Source organism: Amphibalanus amphitrite, unplaced genomic scaffold (assembly GCF_019059575.1).
Source record: "Amphibalanus amphitrite isolate SeventyFive unplaced genomic scaffold, NRLGWU_Aamphi_draft 001767F_arrow, whole genome shotgun sequence".
Taxonomy (NCBI): Eukaryota; Metazoa; Arthropoda; class Thecostraca; order Balanomorpha; family Balanidae; genus Amphibalanus; species Amphibalanus amphitrite.
In genome coordinates, this window is record NW_024883260.1 from 45,808 (window position 1) to 67,110 (window position 21,303).

General features: G+C 50.8%; 2 protein-coding genes and 1 long non-coding RNA gene across 3 annotated transcripts; 1 reads left to right on the plus strand and 2 right to left on the minus strand.

Annotated features, from left to right (window-relative positions):
* Window positions 1-9,094: 9,094 nt before the first annotated feature.
* LOC122375062 lies at window positions 9,095-12,762 on the plus strand. The gene is made up of 3 exons (XM_043354220.1): window positions 9,095-9,287; window positions 9,781-10,083; window positions 11,700-12,762. The coding sequence occupies exons 2-3, from the start codon at window positions 9,782-9,784 to the stop codon at window positions 11,971-11,973; spliced, it is 576 nt and encodes a 191-aa protein (XP_043210155.1). The 5' UTR covers window positions 9,095-9,287; window position 9,781; the 3' UTR covers window positions 11,974-12,762.
* Window positions 12,763-13,504: 742 nt separating this feature from the next.
* LOC122375063 lies at window positions 13,505-14,410 on the minus strand. The gene is made up of 2 exons (XR_006255331.1): window positions 14,225-14,410; window positions 13,505-13,794 (listed from the first exon to the last, which is right to left on the minus strand). It is a non-coding gene; the product is annotated as an uncharacterized LOC122375063 (long non-coding RNA).
* Window positions 14,411-16,353: 1,943 nt separating this feature from the next.
* On the minus strand, window positions 16,354-19,178 carry LOC122375064. The gene is made up of 3 exons (XM_043354222.1): window positions 19,030-19,178; window positions 18,157-18,422; window positions 16,354-17,137 (listed from the first exon to the last, which is right to left on the minus strand). The coding sequence occupies exons 2-3, from the start codon at window positions 18,352-18,354 to the stop codon at window positions 16,889-16,891; spliced, it is 447 nt and encodes a 148-aa protein (XP_043210157.1). The 5' UTR covers window positions 18,355-18,422; window positions 19,030-19,178; the 3' UTR covers window positions 16,354-16,888.
* Between the last annotated feature and the right edge of the window lie 2,125 nt (window positions 19,179-21,303).

Consider the following 21,303-nt stretch of genomic DNA (forward strand, 5'->3'; position numbering starts at 1 on the left):
GGTTGGCATCCATTTCGTTCGATTGCTTTTTGACGGCCAAGCATTTTGTAATAAAACAAAAAAGATCCATCGCATCGAGGTGCCCGTGTCGTATTATCATGCGTTCTACTTAAGAATGATTCGAAAACTGGCGTGAAGTCTTTTGAGGGCCATCGCTGAATTTCGCTAAAAATGACAATGTAATGGTTTGGAACATTCACATTTTTAAGAATACTGTTGCTCATCATGCAAACATGAAGAGTGAATCTTGGACAGAATTGAATGCTCTTTCCAACGGTGCCATTTTCAATTGCCAAACGTATCAGGTTATGCAGCAAAACCCGTGTAATTAATAAAGTGGCACATCATCGACAAACACCATTTTCTCTAGCGATTTGTACCACCTTGGCGTCGATCAATTAGCTATTCACAATTTTTATATGGGAGGCGGTACCTTTCTCTTGCAAATAGGCGTTGATTCAACTCGCTCCATTTAACGGTCACCTAAAAATAAAATTAATTCCAAAATCCCTCAAAAACCGCAATTTTTCAAATAAAAGTGCCCTCTCCGGTGCACGTGGCGCGTGCTATCCTCTGCATTGCACACCATTCAATAGCCCGTTCAATTCTGTACACGATGCTGTTTTCCCCGTGCCGGTCGGACCCCTGGTCACCAAGATATTGCACGGGAACCGGACCCGTGTCGGCCAAAATTAGCCGTTTTCGCCCGATTTCGCACGCCGATTTATACATGTAAAGTCTATGACGCGAATTTGCACTTTTTGAGCACGCGCCACGCGCTCCCTATCAATCCGATCGAGTTGAGACCCCTCAAAGGCACGTCGCGCATCCTTGATCTATAAGTTGTGCAAATTTCAGCGGGCTAGGTGCAACGGTCTGGCCTGTAGTCCACGCAAAGCACCACCAAGTCGGGACCTCGGTAACGGACAGACGCACCCTCCTCAAATAGTAATATAGACAAGCGGCTGCGCCACTTGCTTTGCTGCGTGGTAGGAAAAAATTGCGGCACCAGCCAATTTGCTATCGAATGGTGTTCGATTCAAATCGATGTGTCGTTTAGAAGCATAGATACGGACGGAAATGTGAAGAGAATTTAAAAAAAGAACTGTTCTGAGGGCTTTGCTGGATGAAATTTGGCTGATACGGGGTCAAGACGGGTCAAAGGAGTCAGCCCCGGTCACTTTGGGTGAGGCCAGGTCACATAGGTCACCTCTCGTCCGATGGGATCAGCCCGGGCCACTGTTCAACTTTTGCCTCCACCACTACCCCTACCCCTACTCCTACCCCCTACCACTACCCCTACCCCTACCACTACTACTACCCATACTCCTACCCCTACCACTACCCCTACTACTACCCCTACTACTACCCCTACCACTACTACTACCCCTACCACTACCCCTACCCCTACTACTACTCCTACCACTACCCCTACCCCTACCCCTACTACTACTCCTACCACTACCCCTACCCCTACCCCTACCCCTACCCCTACCCCTACCCCTACCACTACCTACCACTGGGTCATGTCAGGTCACAGAAGAATTGGATCCGGCAATACATAAGTATTAAAAAAAAAACAGGCTTAAAAAAGTTTCTAGCCCTGCTCCTATTCGTGCCATTCCATTACGCTTAATCTTATTGGTCGGAAATGGCGCATTGTGACAAATGTGGCGCATTGCGGCAAACGTGGCGCATTTTCACCCGGTGATTGAGCATGCATCTTTGCACCAAATTGCAACTTTAACAGACCATATTTGACAAAACTGTGCGATTTGCGGCAAAAATGACGCCCTGTGACCAATGTGACGCATTGCGGCAAACGCGGTTCATTTGTACAATCTTATCACAAACTGTACCCATTTAGCAACAATCAACACATTTTTTCGCCACCATTTATCAAAATTAATAATTTCACCATCCTTCAATGCGAGGCACCCGCCGCCGATCGGCATGCATTTAGTCCACAAAGTTTGTCGACCCCGGCTCTCAATGAAGATCTACGAACCAATCAAAATTTCATTGGCGTTCTTCCGGCGCCCGCCACGTGCCAGCCGTGCACCCCAGCGAGTCGGAACCTAGAAAAGGCGCTGACCCGCTCTGTCACCTAGAAGGTGTGTAAATTTCAACCCCCTACGATATACCGTCTGCCCTGTAGGCCGGCTAAATTGAACCCACTACACGGCGTGGCGGACAGACAAACAAACAAACAGATGGATCCTGTTCAAATAGTAGTATAGACAAGCGGCTGCGCCACTTGCTTTGCTGCGTGGTAGGAAAAATTGTGGCACCAGCCAATTTGCTTTCGAATGGTATTCGATTCAAATTGATGTGTCGTTTAGAAACATAGATATGGACGGATATGTGAAGAGAATTTAAAAAAGAACTGTTCTGAGGCCTTTGTTGGATGAAATTTGGCTGATACGGGGTCAAGACAGGTCAAAGGGGTCAGCCCCGGTCACTTTGGGTGAGGCCAGGTCACAAAGGTCACCTCTCGTCCGATGGGATCAGCCCGGGCCACTGTTCAACTTTTGCCTCCACCACTACCCCTTCCCCTACCACTACCCCTACCACTACCCCTACCACTACCCCTACCCCTACCCCTACCACCGCATCTACCACTACCACTACCCCTACCCATACCACTACTACTATCCATACTCCTACCCCTACCACTGCCCCTACCACTACCCCTACTACTACCCCTACTACTACTCCTACCACTATCCCTACCCCTACCCCTACTACTACTCCTACCACTACCCCTACCCCTACCCCTGCCACTACCCCTACCCCTACCCCTACCCCTATCCCTACCCCTACCTCCTACCACTACCACTACCCCTACCCCTACCACTACCATTACCTACCACTGGGTCATGTCAGGTCACATATTAATTGGATCCAATAAATGTTTTTAAAAATCAGAATTTAAAAGATCTTCTAGCCCCGCTCCTATTCGTGCCATTCCATTACCCTTAATCGATTTTGTCGGAAGTGGCGCTTTGTGACAAATGTGGCGTGTTACGGCAAACGCGGTGCATTTTCACCCGGTGATTGAGCATGCATCTTTGCAACAAATTGCACCCATATCGGACCATATTTGACAAAACTGTGCGATTTGCGGCAAAAATGAAGCCCTGAGATAATTGTTGCGCATTCCGGCAAACGCGGCGCATCTTACCTGTTGGTTGAGCATGCATCCTGGCAACAAATTGTACCTTTATCGGACCATATTTGACAAAACTGTGCGATGTGCGGCAAAAATGACGCCTTGTGACCAATGTGACGCCTTGCGGCAAATGCGGTGCATTTGTTGATTCCTATCACAAACAGTACCCATTTAGCGACAATCAACACATTCCCTCGCCACTTTTCATTCAAATTAAAAACTTGCCCATCCGCCAATGCGAGGCACCCGCCACCGATCGGCATGCATTTAGTCCACAAAGTTTGTCGACCCCGGCTCTCAATGAAGATCTACGAACCGATCAAAATTCCATTGGCGTTCTTCCAGCGCGCGCCACGCGCGAACCGTGCACCCCAGCGAGTGGAAACCTAGAAAAGGCGCTGACCCGCTCTATCACCTAGAAGGTGTGCAAATTTCAACCTCCTACAACAAACCGTCTGCCCTGTAGCCGTAACAAATTGAACCCACTACACGATGTGCGGACACACAGACTCACAGACTCACAGACGGATTCTGTTTGAATAGTAAGTTAGACAAGCGGCTGCGCCACTTGCTTTGCTGCGTGGTAGGAAAAAATTGCGGCACCAGCCAATTTGCTTTCGAATGGTGTTCGTTTCAAATCGATGTGTCGTCTAGAAGCATAGATATGGACGGAAATGTGAAGAGAATTAAAAAAGAACTGTTCTGAGGGTTTTGTTGGATGAAATTTGGCTGATACGGGGTCTAGAAAGGCCAAGGGAGTCAGCCCCGGTCACTTTGGGTCAGGCCAGGTCACATAGGTCACCTCTCGTCCGATGGGATCAGCCCGGGCCACAATTCTACTTTTGCCTCCACCACTACCCCTACCCCTACCAATACCCCTACCCCTACCACTACCCCTACCCCTACCACTACCCCTACCACTATCCCTACCCATACCACTACCCCTACCCCTACCCATACCACTACCACTACATCTACCACTACCCCTACCACTACTACTATCCATACTCCTACCCCTACCACTACCCCTACTACTACCCCTACTACTACCCCTACCCCTACCCCTACTACTACTCCTACCACTACCACTACCCCTACCACTTCCCTACCCCTACCGCTACCCCTACCACTACCCCTACCAACACCGCTGGGTCATGTCAGGTCACAGAATAATTGGATCCAATCAGTACTAAAATATCAGACTTAGTGTTCCCAGCCCTGCCCCTATTCGTGCCATTCTATTACCCTTACTCGATTTTGTCGGAAATGGCGCTTTGTGGCAAATGTGGCGCATTGCTACAAACGCGGCGCATTTTCACCCGGCGATTGAGCATGCACCCTTGCACCAAATTGTACCCTTATTGGGCCATATTTAACAAAACTGTGCGAGCCGCGGCAAAAATGGCGCCATGAGACAAATGTGACGCATTGTGGCAAACCCGGTGCATTTGTAAATTCCTATCACAAACTGTTGCCATTGAACGAAAATCAACACATTCTCTCGCCACTTTTTATTCAAATTAAAACTTGCCCATCCGCCAATGCGAGGCACCCGCCGCCGATCGGCATGCATTTAGCTCAGTAAGTTTGTCGACCCCGGCTCTCAATGAAGATCTACGAACCAATCAAAATTTCATTGGCGTTCTTCCAGCGCGCCCCACGCGCGAACCGTGCACCCCAGCGAGTCGGAACCTAGAAAAGGCGCTGACCCGTTCTGTCACCTATAAGGTGTGCAAATTTCAACCCCCTACGATATACCGTCTGCCCTGTAGGCCGGCTAAATTGAACCCACTACACGGCGTGGCGGACAGACAAACAAACAAACAGATGGATCCTGTTCAAATAGTAAGATAGATATCCATTTCGTTCGATTGCTTTTTGACGGCCAAGCATTTTGTAAGAAAACAAAAAGATACATCGCATCGAGGTGCCCGTGTCGTATTATCATGCGTTCTACTTTAGAATGATTCGAAAACTGGCGTGAAGTCTTTTGAGGGCCATCGATGAATTTCGCTAAAAATGACAATGTAATGGTTTGGAACATTTACATTTTTAAGGATACTGTTGCTAATTATGCAAAAATGAAGAGTGAATATTGGACAGAAATTGAATGCTCTATCCAATGGTACCATATTCAATTGCCAAAGGTATCAGGTTATGCAGCAAACCCCGTGTGATTAATAAAGTGGCACAAAATTGACAAACACCATTTTCTCCTGTGATTTGCACCACCTTGATTTGGATCAATCAGATTTTCACAATTTTTCTATGAGAGGCGGTACCTTTCTCTTGCAAATAGGCGTTGATTCAACTCGCTCCATTTAACGGTCACCTAAAAATAAAATTAATTCCAAAATCCCTCAAAAACCGCAATTTTTCAAATAAAAGTGCCCTCTCCGGTGCACGTGGCGCGTGCTATCCTCTGCATTGCACACCATTCAATAGCCCGTTCAATTCTGTACACGATGCTGTTTTCCCCGTGCCGGTCGGATCCCTGGTCACCAAGATATTGCACGGGAACTGGACCCGTGTCGGCCAAAATTAGCCATTTTCGCCCGATTTCGCACGCCGATTTATACATGTAAAGTCTATGACGCGAATTTGCACTTTTTGAGCACGCGCCACGCGCTCCCTATCAATCCGATCGAGCTGAGACCCCTCAAAGGCACGTCACGCATCCTTGATCTATGAGTTGTGAAAATTTCACCGGGCTAGGTGCAACGGTCTGGCCTGCAGTCCACGCAAAGCACCACCAAGTCGGGACCTCGGTAACGGACAGACGCACCCTCCTCAAATAGTAATATAGATACCTAGTTGTGTGGCGGCGGGAGAGAGTAGGTACACCGACCGACCTCTGGAGACCCCCCACAGGTTCCGAGCTTTCAAAATTGGCATCTGAGGGCCGCGCGCGACTCCTGCGGGGCTTCGCAGCGGCTCTATTGGAGCTCACTCAACCTGCCTAGTCTTACTGCTAAAAAGACTGGCCCTGAGCCCTAAGGACTTCATCAGTCTCTGCCAGCCCCAGAACCCACACCGGCTCATGGGGTCCCGACGTCGAAATATGAGGGAATCTGCGCGGGACCATCAGGACGCAAAGTAATCTCGATCAGGACCAACGTAAGGCTGTGCCGGAGACTGCGTGAGCCCTCTGATCTTCAGAAACCCACCCATATATGTTTTCACGTAGAGGCCAGTTTAGGGCCCTCAGAGACCAGTACAGGGCCTGCAAACTACAAAGGCCAGTAGTTTGAGACAATCAGTGACCGAGTTGGGCTCTCAGAGGCTAATGTGGGTTATTACAGGCCAACATGGGCCCTCAGAGGTCAGCGTGGGGCCCTAAAAGACCGGCATGAGCCGTCGTTGGACCCCAGAGGCCAGCAGAGGGCCCTCAAAGGCCAAGATGGGCCCTCCTCAAATGCCAATGCAGGCCCTTAGAGGCCGGCATCAGGTCTTCAGCAGCCAGTGCGGGGCCCTCATTGGCACCTTAAGGTTCGTCTTGGGACACCACAGACATAAATAAGGCCACCAGAGACCGGTGTGAGACCCTCAGACGCCGGTTGGGGCCCCTGAGGCCTGTTAGGGGCCCTCATAGGCCAGATGTGGGGTCTCAGAGGTTGATGTAGGCTCTTAGCGGTCAACGTGGGCACTTGACCGCCACTGAAGTTCCCTCAGAGGTCAGTGTAGGACGCTCAAAGACCGGTGTGGGAGCTATATTAATAGCTGGGCGTGGGTTTTTTTGAGCTTCGTGACGATCGAATAATTGCCAGGGCCCCATACACCTATATGGGGGCCCATTGGTTGTTTGAGGGGGGGGGGGGCAAATGATATGATGGCCCCCTTTATTGACCTTGGGGGGGCATGGCCCTGATGCCCCCCCCCCCCCCGCGACCGCCACTGTGTACACATTACACACATGCCTCTGAGATTACATACTAGCTCATGCAAACTCTATGCAGGCCCCGGAGTTCCCACGCTAATCCTTAAGAAACCAAGCCGGCATACGGCGTCACCACCGGGCTTCTGAGGTGCACAGCACCAACCCATGAGGTCTTACTTTAGTGTCTTAGAGCCAATCTCCTTTAGCAGGGCCCACCCACCACTGCCGAAGAGGGTCTCATGCCAGCCATTGCTGGGCCTACGAGAGCCTCAAGTAAACCCACGCTGATATTCCATATAAGATCCGGCCATACTCGTGAACCGGTGCCAGCGACGCTGACCACCAAATTGACAGAATGCGAAACTGAGCCCTCATGAGTGAAATTTACGTCCTTTGATGGCGCAAGAAAGAAAATGAAACATACGAAAAGCTTTTCTAGGACTTTTGTTCGATCTGAAAGGTGGGGCCAAAAGATAGTATGGCCCCACCTTTCAGCACCAAAGGGGGGGGCCATGGCCCCCGTGCCCCCCCCCCTGGGACCGCCAGTGCCTTCCTGTGGTTGACGTGGTGGTACAGACCAGCGCTATCAGTGGAGCCCGGCGGGTATCCTGTCGACGTCTCATGTTTTTCACCATATAAGACGTCTTTTGAAGTAGAAGAGAGAGGGAGAGAGAGAGAGAGAGAGAGAGAGAGAGAGAGAGAGAGAGAGGGAGAGAGAGAGAGAGAGAGAGAGAGAGAGAGAGAGAGAGAGAGAGAGAGAGAGAGAGAGAGAGAGAGAGAGAGAGAGAGAGAGAGAGAGAGAGAGAGAGAGAGAGAGAGAGAGAGAGAGAGAGAGAGAGAGAGAGAGAGAGAAAGAGAGAGGCAAACGGATTGAATAGTCCGATTTCCTAACCCTCGCATTTATAGGGGGCGAGTGGAACGGACCCTCGCGGTTTTTCACAAATGACTCGCGTAAAGAGCGGCCCGATCGCAACGAAGCTATCGGTATCTACTCCCGTCTTGATTGAGTTAACACCCACCCTGTAAATTTCATGACCCTGGCCTGAATGGCATTTCTTAACCCGCGCATCGTAGGGCCATCGAAGGATCCTGCATCCGTAGGGTGCGGGTCGTTTCGTCCCCCTCCCCTTCCCATCCCACACCATCCTAAGATCTCGGAAAGTTACCGACCGATTTTCAAAATCAAACGGCGTTCGATAGCTTCTGGCCCGCCCGTGTATGCTGATGGACCTTTGTGACCCCGCCCGGCGGGCCTGACGCTCGTCTCGCAGAGCTGCGAACACCGGCCGGAGCTGGAGACGCTGGAGGACTCCGTCTCCCTCCGGGAACGGGGAGGATGTCGGTCTGACGCCGGCGTCGCTGTCGACGACCCAGGAGCTGAAGGAAGGACGAGTGCCAGAACCTGCTGGCCATGAAATTGATGGTCTGATCGACGCTCGAGGTTGTACGTACTAATACTTTTTCAGTGTTTTTTTACGATTGCTTTATTGCATCCCCTTTTAGTAGACGCTTAGCTCATTGTTCTATATGATATATTTACTATATTTACGGATTAAAGCGTGTATGTATTTTAAGTTATCTGTTATTGCTACAAATGTGCAAATTGTTTTTTTTTATATAATGAAATAAGCTTACGAATCGGCGTAGAACCAGCTTAACTAGCTGATAATCAGCTAAGAACCATCCCGAAAGGTAAATTTCTAAGCATTTTGGCGTCTGCGCGAACTGTGTCCACTGTCCACTGCTCTGTGACATCGGAGGCTGTGACCACTAGATAATTTTGTTGTCCGCTACATTTCATTTTCATTTGCTGCTGTATGTATAATTCCCGTGATATCTTCTTCAGGCCGTGGAAATTGTCACTTGTTATCTCCCGTCCACCAGTATCTTACGCCGCCCCTGCTCCCCCATCCTCCCTGACCTGACGCCGCCACTGCACCCCCATCCTCTGTGACCTGATGCCGCCCCTGCTCCACGTCCTCCCTGACCTCAAGTCGCCCCTGCTCCCCCTTCCTTTGGGACCTGACGCCGCCCCTGCTCCCCCGTCCTCTGTGACCTGACGCCGCCCCTGCTGCGCTCCGAGCCGTGCCCTGAGGCTGTGTTGGTCGGACCGGCCGGCAGTGGCCGCTGGAGAGGCGAGGGGAGCGGGTGTCTGGTGGCCGGGCCGGGTGGTGGGTGGCTGGGACAGTGGAGTCGGAGCGTGTGCTGGTCGGTGACGCTGGTGGATAACGGGAGACGGTGAGGGACACTGGTGGATAACGGGAGACGGTGAGGGACGCTGGTGGATAACTGGAGACGGTGTGGGACGCTGGTGGATAACGGGAGACGGTGAGGGACGCTGGTGGATAACTGGAGACGGTGAGGGACGCTTGTGGATAACGGGAGACGGTGAGGGGGGCTGTACTGTACACAGCTGTTGCCGCCTTTTCTCTTCGCTTATATGTAAAGGGTAGCCAATGAGAGTGTTTAAATCAACCTGTTCAATTAGTAGTCAAGTAATGTTTAACTTTCAAAGCTCGTGAACATTGATTGTTACAAATCCATTATCAGCAAAGCAGCTGTTTTGAAGGCTTCGCCACCGCTGTGATAATTTTGCGTTTGTCCTCAACGCCCATCCTCCCCCCCCCCTACACACACACACAACAGGATAGCTGTTACAAATTGACCAGGCTGACTTTGGTCCGTCTGTGTTATGTACAGCTACTGATGGCGTTACCTCTTCTCTCTTCAGGATGACTCGACGACATGCTTCGATCGCCATCGGTGGTGGACGAGGGACGCCATCGGTGATGGACGAGGGACGCCATCGGCGGTGGACGAGGGACGCCATCGGTGGTGGACGAGGGACGCCATCGGTGATGGACGAGGGACGCCATCGGTGGTGGACGAGGGACGCCATCGGTGGTGGACGAGGGACGCCATCGGTGGTGGACCGCCATCGTCACCGCCGTCCTAACTGTACCAGAACAACAGCGGCGGACCGAGACAGCAGAGCGGCACCGGGCGGCCACTTCGGAACGGGGCGGTATGAGAGGTATATGTGTTTTGGTGATTGTAACGGTAAAGTGAACAATTAAACGTCGATATGTGACCATCTAATTATTTTCTATGGCATGTAAGCCTGTGTGTTTGTCGTGGTATTCGACCGTGTTTTTTACGTGGTATATGTGGCTCTTGTTTTTACGTGGTTAAGGTAAATATGACTATGTTTTTAACGTGGTATATGCCATTTGCCAACGTCTATTTGTGGTAATTTACGTGTGACCGCCTATTTGTCTTGGCATATGTGTGGTGTGACCGTCTATTTGTCGGGATATATGTGACCGTCTATTGAACGTCTTATATGTGGCCGTCTATTTGTCACAGTGTATGACTGTGACTGTCTATTTCACGTGGCATAAATGATCGATTTTTGTCGTGGTATATATGACCGTCGTTTTGTCATGGAACGAGTGGCAGTCTATTTGTTGTGGTATTTATAACCGTTTATTTGACGTGATAGTTATATGGTACCGTCTATTTGACGTGGTTAGTGTAACGTTTTGTTTTACGCGCTATATGTGATCGGCTATTTTTCAGAAACGTGTAACCGTCTATTTTCTTTGTATGTTACTGTCCATTTGACATGGTATTTGTGACCCTCTCTTCCAAGTGGCATATGTGTTTTCATTTATTTTACGCGGTAAATATGATCATCCAGTTGACTTCTTATACGCAACCGTCTATTTATCGTGGTAAATATGTAACGGCTCATTTAATGTGGTATGTGTGACTGTCTATATGTCGCTGTATGTGTGACCGTCTCTTTGTCGTTGCACCTGTGACCATATGTATATTTGTTGCAGTACATATCGTTGCATTTTTTTTTTTGTACAAACCCCACATCTGTTCTCTCGATAATTCAAGGGAGTTGGATAGAAGCTTTCAAAAAGGGCACAGTAACTCGTTTTTCCCTCAAGTTTATCTGTCTTGGCAGATCAGGCAATGCCAAAAGAAGCCTACGAACACCATTATTCAATAAGGATCGGATGATTTGACACATTTGAAAGGAATCTTTCGTGCTTCCCGGAAATTTATAAGATAGAATGTGGGGTTTGAAAAAACGTGGTATGTGTGTCCCCTGATGTGACGTGGTGTATATTGCCGTCTGTTTAACGCGGTTTGTTTGTTTTGTTTTGTTGGGTTAGGCCCTTTCGGTCGACAAGATCATTGCAGAGCCGGAAGGATGATAGGAATTAGGGGGAGACATTGGTCTGGGCAGGCACCCTAGTGAGTCGCCGGGGCTGAGCCCGTCCAGAGGACAGGCCACCCAGCCCCAAGGCACTCACTGCACCCGGCTACGGGGTGCGCTCCCTCAGGAGCAGCGGTGCCGCTCCAAGGGAGCAGCCCGCATGAGATAAAGTTGCCTGTCCAGCCCGGAGGGGGGTTGCGGCGTGGAGGAGAAGGGTTAAACGCGGTATGTGTAACTGTCTATTTGTCTGTCTAAATTATATTTCTGTGCGTCATAATGGTGCTCTTTGAAATAGCCAATGTCCAATTTGTATGCGATCAAGTCTGACCTACGTGCCAATGCCTGCACAAAACTCTCAAATATGCCTCTAATATGAGTACCCATTGGCTGACGACCCCGCTCCCTCTGTTTACCCACAGGCGGAGATGGCGCGCCCTCTGGTCCAGTCCAGAGCGCGGAGCGACCCACAGAACGAGGCGGAGCGCCCGCCGCTACAGATGGCGCCACCGAGGCTGGCGAGCGACCTCCAGCAGCTGGCGCCGCCCTCGGTGGAGCTCACCGCGGGCACAGATGGCAGCACCGTCGACTTATGTCCGGGTTCAGTGCATCTCGCCGCTGAGCCGCCGCCTTTTTCATCCCATCAACATAGTTCGTACTTCGCAGTGCCCTCTGTGCATCTCTCCCTTGGTATAGATGGCACCACCGTCGACTGGGTGCCGATGCCTGCGTGACTCGTGTTGACCTGCCGCGTTCTCTGAATCTGAGGCCTCAGCTCGCCTAGTGGGTGGTGTCTATCTGCTATAAGGGCTTATAGTGTTATGTTATTATGCCCGCTCACACACCCTGTCGTGGCGGAAACTCTCCCGTATCGAAGTACTCGCGTCCCGAGATCGTTGACACGTCTGCCCATTGCAAGGCCGGTTGTCCCAACCGGTGCATGTGTTGGCTGCATTTTGTATGTGCGACACGTGCGTTGACTGTATAGCCATACCTCGCCGACTGTTGTTGAAATTATGTTGAAAGTGTCGTCTATTGTATGCTGGAGTGAGCGTATTTAGTCACCGCCCGCCGCTAATCTAAACATTTAGGGCGTTTGGTCGGATGGTACACTGTCGCTGCCACGTGTGGGCACCGCATGGCTGCCGCCTTTTCACTGTCATCACCGTGTCGTTATCCGCGCGAACGTTGAGAGCTTCATGTTGATGTGATGCACGTCGTTGTTCGTTGTTTGGCATTCGATCATTGATCGTCACGAAATAGTCAGGTTCTTTGTGACTCAGACCCCTGTGCTCCTGATGTTTCCCGTGTATGCATGCCACCGATCAATGTAAGGCATAGAAGAATGAATGTCGTGAAGAAAGCCTGTTTTAGGATTGATTTGATGTGCGGGTGTTCAGCTACTCAGCCCTGCCCTTGGACCTGCCTGCTGGCAATTGGTGCGTAGATTGTCGAGTGTTATGGCAAATAAATTGCTGAAAACCATGGGATGTGTGATCTGATGTGGTTAGAACACAGTGCGGACGGATAAAGAGGAAAAACGTCTGATGGCGTCACAAGAATAGGTATGGAGTGGCTAAAACACGAGTATCTAGACCCGCAAAACGAGAAAAAAAGGGGCGAGGAAGGGCGATGGAAGCTAATGCACTAAGGCTTCAGTATATTTTGGCGCCAATAAGGCTGTCCCAAATGTCGCGATCGAACCGGGGCGGTCGGTAAGGCATTCGCCGTAAAAGGAAGTGGGCGGAGCCTAATTGGCCCCTAAACTGAGATCTGGATAAGGAACTTGCAGGTGCCCCAACGGGTTTGCCCTGGTGGCCGAGTGGTTAGCGTGACGTCAGCATGCATTTTAGACTTTCGGAGGTTTCGGGTTCGAGACCCGGAATCGCCCCTGATTACGGTAAATTTTCCGTCCTAAACGGGCCTCGAACCCAAAACCTTCGAAAGTGTAAAATGCATTATGACGTCACGCTATCCACTCGGCCATCAGGGTAAACCCGTTGGGGCACCTGGAAGCGCATTATGCCGATCTCAGATTGGGGCCGTTTAGGCCCCGCCCACTCCTCTCTTTCGTCAGCCCAGCCCGTGTGACGTCACGTCCACTGCTGCCGTCGACTGTTTGGCTCTGTACGGCGTACGCGGGTCTCGCGGTCTCCCGAACCGTCCGACCATCGCTGAGAGGAGTTCCCACGCGACTTTCAGGACGTAACCACTCACAAACACGACGTTCGAGTCGCACTTTGGATTGTATTGCGACATCTACAAATAAAAACATACAATGAGCGAATGTGTTTGGTTTCAGGGGAAAGTTGGTTAGCCACGTAACGGAAGAGGGGGGGGGGGGCGTTTGGTGTGCCTCGGGCTGGCTTCGATTAATGAGTGCTGCCTCGCCGGGTGACGGACGGGTCGGCGCCGGCGGCAGTCGGCCCCTGGCAGCTAGACCGGCCCGACGAGCCGATTGAACCCGGCGACGACCTCTGATGGCCGCGGGCGGTGACAGCCGCCAATCTGGGCCACCTGGAAGTGAGTGGAGATCGGTAAGGGGTGGGCACGCAGGGGGGAGGGAGAGGGAGGGAGGGAGGGTGCCACGGACTGACGAAATAACAACAGCAGAGGGGCTGGGGGAGGGGCAGTGATGCTGTACAGGGGACGGAGCGTGCCTGGCGCAAGAGTTGCCTCGAGGGAAGTGGAGAGGCGGCATTATGATCACACGCATGAAATGTTGCACGTGTTTGCAAACACCATTCAATAAAAAGCAGCTCTCCCTCACTCTTACTTTTGCAATAGTCACTCGGCTCTGTCACTGCTGCACTCGCTACTCAAATAAACTACCTACCCTCATTCAATGCTGACAGGTTACATTTCGAAACTATCAGGTATCAGCTCATTGCCATGAATGATGACGACAATGCAATGTCAACAATGATGCGCAACAATCAATACATACCACTGTAAAATGTCAACGCATCTGCCACTGCCGCACTGTTAACTGTTCACAGTCTCTGTCACCGTTACCGCTATCACAGCCACAAACATGCATTCAAATGAAACAGTTAAACCCTTATATATAACATTATCTTGCACACCTATTGTCTGATATTACTTTGGAACGCTTCACTGTCTGCAAATCACCCGGTAACGATCAGCTGATTAGGTAGGCAGACACCTATCGGCGGCATTCAGAACCTCAAGTTCATGCAAGCAGCGCCACCTATGCTCCGAACGGCCGACCCCGATTTCCACTAGCTGCCCATAACATATACCACAGCCGGCGCTATATACCACTAGTGACATCTAGCGACAAGATCTCCCTATGGCTTGATGCCTGTGTTATGTGCAGCTAGTGGAAATCGGGCTCGGCCGTTCAGTGCATAGGTGGCGCTACTTGCATTAACTTGAGGTTCTGAATACCGCCGCTGGGTGTCTCTGCCTATCTTGTCAGCTGATCGCACCGGGTGATTCGCACCTAATGAAGAGTTTCCAAGCAAAATCAGACAATATACGAGATAAGATAATCGTGCGAAGTTGAATGTTTGTGGCTGTGAGAGCGGTAACGGTGAACAGTGACTGTGAACAGTGAGCAGTGGCGGCAGTAGCGGGTGCGTTGACATTATACAACAGTTTGTCAGTGTGTATCAGGATTGATTAGTTGCGCATTATTGTTGACATTCCAGAGTCCGGTCATGATGCATGGTAATGAGCTGATAGTTTGGAAATGTTAGTTGGTAACAGTCGATTATGGTAGATATTATTGGGGTAGCGAGTGCAACAGCGACAAAGCTGAATGATGAGTGCAAAAGCCAATGGGAAGGAACGCTGAGTTTGTATTGCATCATGCTTGCAAACACGTGCAACATTCCATGCCCGTGTTCGTAATGCCGCATCTCCACTTCTCTCGAGGCTCCTCTTGCGCCAGGCACGCTCCGTCCCCTGTACAGCATCACAGCCCCTCCCCCAGCCCCTCCGCTGTCGTTATTTTGTCAGTCCGTGGCACCCTCCCTCCCTCCCTCTCCCTCCCCCCTGCGTGCCCACCCCTTACCGGTCTCCATTCACTTCCAGGCGGCCCAGATTGGCGGCTGTCACCGCCCGCGGCCATCAGAGGTCGTCGCCGGGGTCAATCGGCTCGTCGGGCCAGTCTAGCTGCCAGGGGCCGACTGCCGCCGGCGCCGCCCCGTCCGTCACCCGGCGGGGCAGCACTCATCAATCGGACCCGGCCCGTGGCACACCAAACGCCCCCCCCCCCCCATCCGTCCCCGCTGCGTGGCGCCGGCTTTCCCTGAAAAACACTTTTCCTTATTGTATGTTTTTATTTGTAGATGTTGCAATACAATCCAAAGAGCGACTAGAGCGACGTGTTTTCGAGTGTTTACGTCCTGGAAGTCGCGTGGGAACTCCTCTCAGCGATGGTCAGACGGTTCGGGAGACTGAGAGACCCGCGTACCGAGCCAAACAGTCGACGGCAGTAGTGGATGTGACGTCACACGGGCTGGGCTGACGACAGAGAGGAGTGGGCGGGGCCTAAACGGCCCCAATCTGAGATCGGCATAATGCGCTTCCAGGTGCCCCAACGGGTTTACCCTGATGGCCGAGTGGATAGCGTGACGTCAGCATGCATTTTACACTTTCGAAGGTTTTGGGTTCGAGGCCCGTTTAGGACGGAAAAATTTACCGTAATCAGGAGCGATTCCGGGTCTCGAACCCGAAACCTTCGAAAGTCTAAAATGCATGCTGACGTCACGCTAACCACTCGGCCAACAGGGCAAACCCTTTGGGGCACCCGAAAGTGCCTTATCCAGATCTCAGTTTTGCGGCCGTTTAGGCTCCGCCCACTTTCTTTTACGGCGAAAGCCTTACCGACCGCCCCGGTTCGATCCTGACGTTGTAGACAGCCTTATTGCGGCTGAAACATACTGAAGCCTTAGTGCATTAGCTTCCATCGCCCTCATTTTTTCTCCGTTTTGCGGTCCTAGACACTCGTGTTTTAGCCACTCCAGATCTATTCTTGTGACGCCATCAGACGTTTTGCCCCTGTCTCCGTTCGCACTGTGTTCCAACCACATCAGACCACACATCCCATGGTTTTCAGCATTTTATTTGCCACAACACTCGACAATCCACGTACAAATTGCCAGCTGGCAGGTCCAAGGGCAGGGCTAAGTAGCTGAGCACCTGCACATCAAATCAATCCTATAACAGGGCTTACTTCACGACATTCATTCTTCTATCACAGTTCTTCGGCGCCAAACATTGATCGGTGGCATGCATACAGGGAAACATCAGGGGTACACGGCTCGAGTCACAAAGACCCTCACTCTATTTCGTGACTACCAATGGTCGAATGCCAAACAACGAACAACGACGTGCATCACATCAACGTGAAGCTCTCAACGTTCGCGCGGATAACGACACGGTGATGACAGTGAAAAGGCGGCAGCCATGCGGTGCCCACACCTGGCAGCGACAGTGCACCATCCGACCAAACGAATCAAGTCGATGAACGGCGGACGGTAACTAAAGACGCTCACTCCAGCATACAATAGACGACACTTTCAACATTTCAACATCCAGTCGACGGTGGTGCCACCTATACCAACGGAGAGTTTCACAGAGGTCACTGCGAAGTACGAACTATGTTGATGGGATGAAATAGGCGGCGGCTCAGCGGCTCGAGATGCACTGAACCCGGGGATAAGTCGACGGTGCTGCCATCTGTGCCAGCGGCGAACACGACTGAGGGCGGCGCCAGCTGCTGGAGGTCGCTCGCCAGCCCCGGTGGCGCCACCTGCAGTGGCGAGCGTTCCGCCTTGTTCAGTGGGTCGATCCGCGCGCCGGACTGGACCAGAAGGCGCGCCACCTCCGCCTGTGGGCAAACAGAGGGAGCAGCCGTTTTCAGCATGGTTTTTCTCATCAGATTTGAAAGTGATTTTCTATCAGATTTGAAACATCACAACCAGAAGTGCTTTAGACGGCTACAGTAAACAAGAACGTCTAATATACAACTACTTATACCAAAAGTTCAGCTGTAAGTTACAGAAAAGCTAATCTACTCTGCTCGCTGACTTTTTGTTCTGTTACATAAGCCCTTATGGTCTAGCGGGACTATCTCAGTGCTGAATGGACCATGATATCTGGAATTTGGGGGGAAATATCGGTCTGGACAGCGGGAGCTTAAACACAAAAAAGACCGTAGGTATAGACTATAGATGTTAGTAGATGAACGCGTAATGTCATATACACCAAGGCAGCTAGTGCCTAGTCGGTCACACATAGCACGGCAAATAGACGGGCACGTATAGCACGGCAAATAGACGGGCACGTATACCACGACAAATAGACGGGCACGTATATCGTGAAAAATAGACGGGCACGTATAGCACGACAAATAGACGGGCACGTATAGCACGACAAATAGACGGGCACGTATAGCACGACAAATAGACGGGCACGTATAGCACGACAAATAGACGGGCACGTATAGCACGACAAATAGACTATCACACTGCACACAATCCACGACAAATAGACAGTCATTCTGCAGAGCTGCACACATTTCATGACCAATAGACAGTCACACTTTACACATTCTACGACAATAGATGCTCACAAATAATTTGTCAAATAGACTGTCACACATACTACTTTAATATCGACGGCCACAAATATCACGCCAAATAGACGGGTCACACATACCACGTCAAATTAAGAAAATAGTCATAAACCTTGTTGGATTCGCATATGGCTAAAACTTACAGCATAAGGGATTTAGCAGGGCATTAAAATTTAATAAACTCGTTTTTTTATAGTTAACACTGATACCACTTCAATAACGTGCGTCCGTTCTGGTCAAAATTATAAGTTTATTTGAAAACACAGACTTGCCTTGTGTTCCAAGGAGATCGTTGATTTCCCATTTTCGTGGTAGCCACCGTAACACTGATGGTGCTGTAGTCCGAGGACCGGTAATCCTGTAGTCCGAGGGCCGGTGTAGTCCTGTAGTCCGAGGGCCGGTAGTCCTGTAGTCCGAGGGACGGTAGTCCTGTAGTCCGAGGGCTGGTAGTCCTGTAGTCCGAAGGCCATCAGTACTGGGACCGGGCGGACGGAGGACGGTCGTCCACATAGTCTGAAGTTGAACCACACGAATACTGCTGGAGGAGAGAAGAGGCAGTCAAGAGAGGTGAGAGGGAGGGAGGGAGAGAGGGGAGGAAAGATAGTAAGATAAGATAGATAGAAGATAGATAAAGATAAAGATAGATAGATAAAGATAGATAGAGAGAGAGAGAGAGAAAGAGAGAGAGAGAGAGAGAAAGAGAGAAAGAGAGAGAGAGAGAGAGAGAGAGATGGAGAGAGATAGAGAGGGAGGGAGGGAGAGGGAGGGAGAGGGAGGGAGAGAGGGAGAGAGGGAGAGAGAGCGAGAGGGAGAGGTAGGGAGAGAGAGGGAGAGAGAGGGAGTGCGAGAGAAAGAGGGAGAGAGAGCGTGAAACTTCTTCTCATCATTACGTAGGTACATTATAATGTATGGTTTATACTAGGTACGAATGAAATATACGAAGTGTATATGATTGTCGCAAGTATGAATAATAATTAACCTTTTGATGACAGTTAAGTTCTAACGGAAAGCGAAAAAATCATAGGGTTTCCAAAAAGTTTTTTTTTTACATTCTTTTTGCTTTGAGTAAAAGCCACATTTATCACGTTCGATACAGTCAAACAGTCTTACTAGGTATGTCTAACTAGCCCCCCCCCCCTTCTCACTCTCTCCCCGCCCCGTTCCGAAGTGGCCGCCCGGTGCCGCTCTGCTGTCTCGGTCCGCCGCTGTTGTTCTGGTACAGTCAGGACGGCGGTGACGATGGCGGTCCACCACCGATGGCGTCCCTCGTCCACCACCGATGGCGTCCCTCGTCCATCACCGATGGCGTCCCTCGTCCACCACCCGATGGCGTCCCTCGTCCACCACCGATGGCGATCGAAGCATGTCGTCGAGTCATCCTGAAGAGAGAAGAGGTAACGCTATCAGTAGCTGGACATAACACAGACGGACCAAAGTCAGCCTGGTCAATTTGTAACAGCTATTCTGTGTTGTGTGTGTGTGCGGGGGGGGGGGGCGGTGAGGAGGGCGTTGGGGACAAACGCAAAATTATCACAGCGGTGGCAAGCCTTGAAAACAGCTGCCTTGCTGATAATGGATTTGTAACAATCAATGTTCACGAGCTTTGAAAGTTAATATTTACTTGACTACTAATTAAACAGGTGGATTTAAACACTCTCGTTGGCTACCCTTTACATATAAGCGAAGAGAAAAGGCGGCAACAGCTGTGTACAGTACAGCCCCCCCCCCTCACCGTCTCCCGTTATCCACCAGCGTCCCTCACCGTCTCCCGTTATACACCAGCGTCCCTCATCGTCTCCCGTTATACACCAGCGTCCCTCACAGTCTCCCGTTATCCACCAGCGTCCCTCACCGTCTCCCGTTATCCACCAGCGTCCCTCACCGTCTCCCGTTATCTACCAGCGTCCCTCACCGTCTCCTGTTATCCACCAGCGTCCCTCACCGTCTCCCATTATCCACCAGCGTCCCTCACCGTCTCCCGTTAAACACCAGCGTCCCTCACCGTCTCCCGTTATCCACCAGCGTCATCGACCAGCACACGCTCCGACTCCAGTGTCCCAGCCAGTAGACACCCACCGCCGGCCCGGCCACCAGACACTCGCTCCCCTCGCCTCTCCAGCGGCCACTGCCGGCCGATCCGACCCGACACAGCCTCAGGGCACGGCTCGGAGCGCAGCAGGGGCGGCGTCAGGTCACAGAGGACGGGGGAGCAGGGGCGGCGTCAGGTCCCAAAGGAAGGGGGAGCAGGGGTGACTTGAGGTCAGGGAGGACGTGGAGCAGGGGCGGCATCAGGTCACAGAGGATGGGGGTGCAGTGGCGGCGTCAGGTCAGGGAGGACGTGGAGCATCAGGTCACAGAGGACGAGCCTTTTGCGAATACGATCTTTCGTTAATACGAACGATTAACTGTACGCTCTTTATCCCATACGATATTTTGGCATACCTACGATCATTTCCACTGACCATATTTTGTGCATACGATCTCTTGTCCATACGAGCATCATATCGCACTATATTTACCTATTATGATTACGATCTTTTGCATACGATCAGCTTTCTACGATGATGATCTTCTGCCCTACGATCTTATGCTTTACGACATTTTGTCCGGTTACCGGATGCAGCACTGTGTAGCATTACTTCAATTAAAACGCATGTAGGTGGCAGCACCAGTATCAATACGTTGCAGAGAACAGGTAACCGGGAAAAGATCGTAAAGCAGAAGATTGTAAGGCAGAAGATCATAGGAAGTTCATCGAATGCAAAAACATCTTAATGGATAACGATCTTACGATATAATGCTCGTATGGACAAAAGATCGTATTCCCTAAGGATCGTCAGTAAGAATGATCGTATGCCAAAAACTAGTACGTAGCGTTGTCAGCGTGGCCACGGACCTTTTTGGTATGTTCTGGCGTTACCCTTTTTTTCATTGAAAAAAAAACACAAAATTGATGTTTACCTGAACCCAGATAAAACTGGCGCAATGTGTACCGCCACCTTCAGCCTCAAAACGTTCCTTGTATCAAGCTCTATCAATATCAGTCGGCTATACTTTTCCGCTTTTTCCAACAATTTTGACCTGGGTAATGCACTACTTTTGTTCATACTCACGGCGTTGGATAAGTGAGCAAGTGCACTGGAGGTGCGCTGTGCCCTGTTGAGGTGGCCAGCGTTTGGGACAGCCGCTTTTAACCCTCGCCCGCACATGGGGGGGGATGGTTCTGGTTGCCCCCCCCCCCCAGGTAGTCTTTCTGCTCTGCACTCAACATTTTTAAAGCTAGAAGGCTGATTTTTCGTATAGCTGCTCCTCTGTCCTTTTTTGAAGTCCACTGAAAATTTCTAGTTTCTGAGATGTTTGATTTCGGAGATATGACCTTGTTTTTCAGGTCATGTCATGACCCAAATGGCCAATTCTCA

Coding starts and splice junctions, on each gene's coding strand:
- LOC122375062 (XM_043354220.1), top strand. CDS start 9,782: ATGACTCGACGACATGCTTCGATCGCCATCGGTGGTGGACGAGGGACG. Junction 10,084..11,699: donor GGAACGGGGCGGTATGAGAG/GTATATGTGTTT, acceptor GTTTACCCACAG/GCGGAGATGGCGCGCCCTCT.
- LOC122375064 (XM_043354222.1), bottom strand. CDS start 18,354: ATGGCCTTCGGACTACAGGACTACCAGCCCTCGGACTACAGGACTACC. Junction 17,138..18,156: donor CGATCTCCTTGGAACACAAG/GCAAGTCTGTGT, acceptor GTTTGCCCACAG/GCGGAGGTGGCGCGCCTTCT.